We start from the raw sequence: 6,697 nt of genomic DNA, 5'->3' as shown, positions 1-6,697 counted from the left end.
TGGAGAAACAGCAGGTGATCCAGGTTGACTGGGTCTTAGGGAATATGGAAATGACATGAGAGAGAAGTTTGAAAACCAGGATAAGAAGTTTGTATTTGTAGGCTGGGTGCACTTTGTAATCCCAGCACTTTGGGAGGCTGAGGTAGATTGCTTGAGGTCAGGAGTTCAAGACCAGCCTGGACAATGTGACAAAACCTCATCTCTACAAAAAAAACAAAAATTAGCTGGGCATGGTGGCAAATGCCTGTGGTCTCAGCTACTCGTGAGGCTGAGGTGGGAGGATCACCTGAGCCCAGGCTGCAGTGAGTTGAAATTGAGCCACTGCACTCCAGCCTGGGTGACAGAGGAAGCCCTGTCTCCTGTGTTTGTAGACAGCATTGTGCTTTGGGAGATTTGTAGATAGCAGTGTATCAGATAGGTTAGAGGTGGGAGGGAGGGTACAGATATCCTGTGGTGAGGGAGATAAGACAGCTGCTGAGCTTGAGGCCAGGAGGGGGGTAGCACCAGCCTTTTGGTGGTGGTGTCATGGTGTAGGGCTAGGTGGCAGGCTGTCAAGCCCTGTCTCTGGGTACAAGCATGTGTACTTGAGTGTGTGTGCCTGTGAAAGTGTGACTGTGTTTGTGCATAAGCTGAGGGATGAGGCAGCATCAGGCCTGGGCTTCTGGAGTGTGAGATGCTTGACCTTGACCACCTTTGGCCATGGCCCTGATAGAAAGGCAGTAATTGAGTAATAATGTCAGAGGCTCATGGTTTCTCATGCTCTGGCATCTCTTGTCCCTTGTCCCCTCCCACAACCCTTCTAGCCCCTTTTGTCCTGTCTGGAGTGATGAGAGGGGATTGGGAGTTCTTCCTTTGGTCACCAATGCTTGGTGTGTGAGGGAGGCTTCAGGTTAGGACAGGGGTGAGGCCTGTTGCATTGCTCTTTGACCTCGGACATCCACAGAGTTTGGGCCACTCATTTGAAAACCTCCCTGCAAGGAGGTGATGTTTAGCTAAACAGGATATGATGAGCCTGGAATGTGGGAGCAGTCTGTCACCCCAGTATGCTTGTCCTGATGTGGGAGGGTAGGCTGACAGTGTGGAAATGGATCCCTCTAGAAATGATACTTGGTACATAGATATTTGGTAAAGCCAGGGCAAGTGCCTTGGCATTGGGAGCTGGGACACAGCCCTTGCTTGGTTGAGCAGGGCTCCTAGAAAGCCTGACTGGGCAGGTCTGCAGGCTCTCTTGCTCCTATGTAGGTAGGTCCTTTGATCTGCTTATTTCACCAACTACTTGCAGTTTGCAAAGCCCTGGGATAAGGCTGGAAGAGCTCCCTGGGTCACTCATGCAGACATTATCTTCAAAACCTCTTTCTTTTCCCCCTTATTTATTTATTTGAGATGGAGGCTCACCCTGTTGCCCAGGCTGGAGTGCAGTGGTGTTCACTGCAACCTCCGCTTCCCGGGTTCAAGTGATTCTCCTGCCTCAGCCTCTGGAGTAGCTGGGATTACAGGTGTGCGCCACCACGCCTGGCCAATTTTTGTATTTTTAGTCGAGACAGGGTTTCACCATGTTGGCCAGGCTGGTCTCGAACTCCTGACCTCAGGTGATCTGCCTGGCTCAGCCTCCCAAAGTGTTGGGATTACAAGTATGAGCCACTGTGCCGGGCCTTCTCTTTCCTCTTTCATATCCATCAGTTTCTGTCTGGACTTTACTCCACCAAACCAGAAGCGAAACTCCCCTCCATCAGTTTCTAAAAGAAAATGTCATTGAATTCCTGGAGAAATGGAAATGCCAAGTGGGAGGGAGGATGTGATCTGGTCATATTGGTAGCTGGATGGGGAAGGGTCTGCAGAGCAGACTCAGTGACTTTCTCACTCTTGTGTACAACTCTGTTCCCTTGGATTCTAACACATGGAATGCATGGAAGACCCAGAGATGTGGACCCCTCTGGAGGAAGCACATGCTAGCTACAGGTTTACTGACCTGCAGTGTGGATGGATTGGGATTTTGTGGGGGAGGTAGTGGAAGTAGGGGATGGGTGAGAGGATCCCATCGCTGACTTGCGCGTGCAAGGCACTGCTTTGGGGGTGAATCCCCAAGCACTGAGGGGCCTTGGGGGTTTTCAGGAATTTGCCACCTTAACCCGGGAGCTGAGCATGTGTCGGGAACAGCTTCTAGAGCGGGAGGAAGAGATATCAGAGTTGAAAGCAGAACGGAATAACACACGGGTAAGTGGGGATGACCTTGTTTGTTTGTGTGTGTGTGTGCGTGTGTGTGTGCATGTATGGGGGTGTGTTGTGAACACCTTGACCAAGAGAGCAGGCAAGAGTGGGGCCAGGCACAGTCCTAGCTCAAGCCCCATCCTTCCCTCCTCCTGTCTCCCATCCTGGGGTGAGAGTACCTCATTTAACCACCAATGCTGGGCTCTTCACCTGTAGTTGCTGGTTCACAGAAAGCTCAGGGTGCTGGGGAGAGGCCGGGGCAGCCAGCTTGGGTAGTGTCAGCTGGGGCAGCAGCTCTGTGCCCATTTGGAAGTATTTCAGTGTTTTCACAGTGGGAAGGCTGTACTCATGTCTGTTTGAGGACCACGTGGACCCTGCTTGTAGCCCCTGGGGCACATGCTTACAGCCCTCCCTCTCACCCTCCCTTGCTCCCTGCCAGCTGCTTCTGGAACATCTGGAGTGCCTGGTGTCCCGCCATGAACGGTCACTGCGGATGACTGTGGTGAAGCGCCAGGCCCAGTCACCTTCGGGAGTCTCCAGTGAGGTGGAGGTGCTGAAGGCCCTCAAGTCACTGTTTGAGCACCACAAGGCCCTGGATGAGAAGGTGCCTACCTGCCTGCCAGCCCCCACATCCAGCTAGGCTGCCCTGGAGCCTCCCATGTATCCCTTCTGCAGCTGGTATTTAGGGAATACTGGCTCCCTCCAAACATTGTCTTAACTTCAAGGTCCTCCTTTTAGGCTCCCTCCTGCAAATGTGCTTCTTAGTAGGCCCTTCACTGCCCTTGTGCTCGGTGATGGTAGACCAAGCCCAGGCTTTTCCAGCCTGACTCAAGTGGGGTCCCCCTTTCTTCCTCCATCTCCCCTTACCTCGAGCAGGTGCGAGAGCGGCTCCGGGCAGCGCTGGAGCGAGTCACCACCTTGGAGGAGCAGCTGGCAGGTGCCCACCAGCAGGTAAGCTGCCTGCTCACTCTCTGCAGCTCCTGGAAGTCCAGGCTGGTTCACCCCTGTGCCCTATTCTGTTTCTCACTGGATTTCTCCCTGCCATGGCTGGAAGCTGCTAGGCAAGGCTAGGCTCAGCACCTCTTTATAGGAGACACTTTTTAACTAAATCAGGGGCTTTGGAAGGGTCTGGAATGTATGGGAGGTTCTCTTCTCTTTGACTCATTGCCCTGGGACCTGTGCCCTACAGGTGTCTGCCCTGCAGCAGGGGGCAGGGGTGCTGGATGGAGCAGCAGAAGAGGAGGGGACTGTGGAGCTGGGGCCAAAACGCCTGTGGAAGGTAGGTCATGGGGAACTGTGTGGCCGGGATCATGTGTTCCCCAAGGTGGGAGGTTGGAGGCCCCGCCCTGCCTTAGTTCAGTAGACCAACTGCTTGAATTAAATTTGGGGCTTTCTCCAATATTTCCCCTTCTCCTTTCTTCTTCTCCCTACCCCGTTTGCAATGAAATCTGTAGATTTTTATTTTAGTGCCCAACACATGCTGGGCACATTGTACGCTTGAATCTACTTGAGTTGTTAGTAGATTTGTGTGACTTGTGTTAGTATTTTTGTGTGACATTTGACTTGTGTGGCAGCATCAGGCAAGATTCCTTCTCTCTCTGAGCCTTTGTTTCCCCAGTCATGCCCCTTTCTGGGTTACAAGAGGCTGGCATAACAGATAAAACTAGAAACTTGTTTTTCTTTTTTTTTTTTTTTGGAGTGCAGTGGCGCGATCCTGGCTCACTGCAAGCTCCGCCTCCTGGGTTCACGCCATTCTCCTGCCTCAGCCTCCCGAGTAGCTGGAACTACAGGCGCCCGCCACCGCACCCGGCTCATTTTTTGTATTTTTAGTAGAGACGGGGTTTCACCATGGTCTCGATCTCCTGACCTTGTGATCCGCCCACCTCGGCCTCCCAAAGTGCTGGGATTACAGGCGTGAGCCACCGCGCCCGGCCGAAACTTGTTTTTCAAGAGAGACACAGGATAGCAACGTGTTTGGTCATTGTCAGGAGTGACCTCCTGGGGCCCAGAGGGAGGCAGTTGTAGCCAGAGGAGTGCTGTGATGTTGGGGACAGAGCTGTGACCTGCTCTGGGTGTACTGTTCCTCCTCCCATCCCCTGGGATAGGGGAGTGGGGTGGGTGGGATGCTTCTGTGACTCACAGAGCTCTCTGTCCCTATCCCTGGAGGAGGATGCGGGCCGGGTGGAGGAGCTACAGGAGCTCCTAGAGAAGCAGAACTTTGAGTTGAGCCAGGCCCGGGAGCGACTGGTCACCCTGACAGCAACCGTGACTGAACTCGAGGAGGACCTGGGCACGGCCCGCCGGGACCTCATCAAGTCGGAGGAGCTGAGCAGCAAGCATCAGCGGGACCTCCGGGAGGTGTGTGAGGGCGAAAGCCTGCTCCATGACCTCATTGTGGAGGGTGTGGAGGGAGAGCCAGGCAAGGGCTCTGGGGCATGAGACTGAACACCTGCCTACTTGCCTTGCTCCATTGTGGGGGGCAGTCATGGAAAGAGTGGGCCAAGGCCAGAAACTGACAGGGGAGTGTAGCTCATGCCCCTTAATGGGTTCCAGTCAGCCAGGTATGGGTGGGGAGGCATAGACAGGGGCAGGGAAAGGCTGGTGACCGTCCCTCTCTTCCCGTCTTCTCCCAGGCTCTGGCCCAGAAGGAGGACATGGAAGAGCGGATTACTACACTGGAGAAGCGCTACCTGGCTGCTCAGCGTGAGGCAACATCCATCCATGACCTCAATGACAAGCTAGAGAATGAGTTGGCCAACAAGGAGTCCCTGCACCGCCAGGTACCTCCTCGGGGTGTGGTGGGCATAGGCATTGTACTTAGCCCTGGAGGTGTCCTCGTGAACCTACTGGTGGTAGCTGAGGAGCCCCTGGGGTCCTGCAGGTCACCCTTTGAAAGGGGAAGTCAGGCATCTCGGGCAGCCAACAACCAAGATTGTCCCTTGCTGCTTCTGACCTGTCATCTACTCTCTGCTGAGGCTGGGGTGGGGGTGGGGGCTTCAGAGCTCCCTTTTGAATCACTTCACCGCCCCCACATGCTAGTGTGAGGAGAAGGCCCGACACCTGCAGGAGCTGCTGGAGGTGGCAGAGCAGAAGCTGCAGCAGACGATGCGCAAGGCAGAGACGCTGCCAGAGGTGGAGGCTGAGCTGGCCCAGAGAATTGCAGCCCTCACCAAGGCAAGTGGGCCAGGGGCCTGGGATCTGCCTCTGTCCTCCATGTTCTGAGCTCTCAGGGAGCCAGGCAGGGAAGGGAGTGCGCAGGAGGCGCACTGGGCCAGGAGCCAGAAAACTGCTTCCCGCCGTGTGATTCCAGGGAGCACACTGCCTTGTGCCTGTCAGTTGGAAGAGTAATCCCTGTCCTCATCACCCTGCAGGGATGTGACAATCTCATAAGAAGGGGTATAAAAGTACTTGAAGGAGAAGAAACTATGTTGATACAAAGTGTTTTTTTTTTTAAAACCTCTACACCGTTGTGGTGAATACTTTCTTTCACTTGGGGCTGGAGTAGAAAGATTAGGAATTTCATCTCTGGAAGGATGAAACCCTAGAAGAGATATGGTATATATATCCCTGAAGGGGAAAAGGATGAGAGTTAGGTTGAGTACATCTTTCATTGCCAAATTGAAGCTTCTAGATCTAGGGACTGCTCCTGGTTGTTTGAAGCCTGCAGTTTTAGGATGAAGAAAAGATAATATAATTTTATTTAATGGATACTTTATGAAGTAGTAATTCCTGACTGAAAACATAATAGGTTCCGGAAGAGTCAGGTAAATGCATGGATGTAGACATGCAGGGGTTAATCAAAATAATTTAGGAGTGTTTTCAGCTGGTTAGTCTCATATGGGATCTTCGAACCTGTGACGAGAAGGAAACCGGTGTTTAGGAAGCACCAGGCACAGTGCTCAGAAGGGAGAGGCTGGCCAGCCAGTGTGCAGCTCAGCTGCTTCAAGGACGGAACCCGCAGCCTGGCTGTGTCCCAGCAGACCCAGGACCAAGACTGCTTCTGCCACTGACTGTCTCTGTGACCTGGGAAAAGTCATCCCCTCCCTTAACTGGGCCTCAGTGTCCTTACCACTATGGTGGAGTTAGACGGGATGGTCTTGGAGGTCTTTCCAGCCTCCAGGAATGAAGGATTGGGTTGAAATCACAGCAGAGGATGTTATGTGTGGGCTGCTTAGCAGTCAGCTTTAGTATCTCCCAAAGCTGACATGAAGGCCTGGGCTGAAATGATTAATACAGTCAAGTGAGTCATCGCAGGAGGAGTTTAAAGAAGGATTTCCTGACTGTAAGAGATGTGGCTCTCTAGAATATCTTGCCAGCAGAGACAGTAGGGTCTCCATCTGTGGACACCCATAACTGGAAAGGGAGATTACTACACCTGGGCTGGTTTAACAGCAGAGCTGTAACCATGCAAGGCTAACATTTGTTGAGTGCTTACTATGTTCTCAGTGTTCGCCTTGGATTATTTCATTTAGTCTTCGTGATGGTCCAG

General features: G+C 52.9%; 1 protein-coding gene across 2 annotated transcripts in view; it reads left to right on the top strand.

Annotated features, from left to right (window-relative positions):
* Positions 1-6,697, top strand: part of PPFIA4 (protein tyrosine phosphatase, receptor type, f polypeptide (PTPRF), interacting protein (liprin), alpha 4) — a 58,491-nt gene that overhangs the window by 14,997 nt on the left and 36,797 nt on the right. For both annotated transcript variants that reach the window (XM_011990500.1, XM_011990499.1), the window contains exons 3-9: positions 2,113-2,214; positions 2,648-2,812; positions 3,085-3,159; positions 3,398-3,487; positions 4,375-4,566; positions 4,842-4,988; positions 5,248-5,382. In XM_011990500.1, coding sequence (XP_011845890.1) covers positions 2,113-2,214; positions 2,648-2,812; positions 3,085-3,159; positions 3,398-3,487; positions 4,375-4,566; positions 4,842-4,988; positions 5,248-5,382 — 906 coding nt within the window. The remainder of the gene's footprint in view (positions 1-2,112; positions 2,215-2,647; positions 2,813-3,084; positions 3,160-3,397; positions 3,488-4,374; positions 4,567-4,841; positions 4,989-5,247; positions 5,383-6,697) is intronic.

This window comes from Mandrillus leucophaeus, unplaced genomic scaffold, assembly GCF_000951045.1.
Source record: "Mandrillus leucophaeus isolate KB7577 unplaced genomic scaffold, Mleu.le_1.0 Scaffold38, whole genome shotgun sequence".
Lineage (NCBI taxonomy): Eukaryota > Metazoa > Chordata > Mammalia > Primates > Cercopithecidae > Mandrillus > Mandrillus leucophaeus.
The sequence above is the reverse complement of the archived record's forward strand: the minus strand, read 5'-3'. Positions and strand labels throughout refer to the sequence as shown.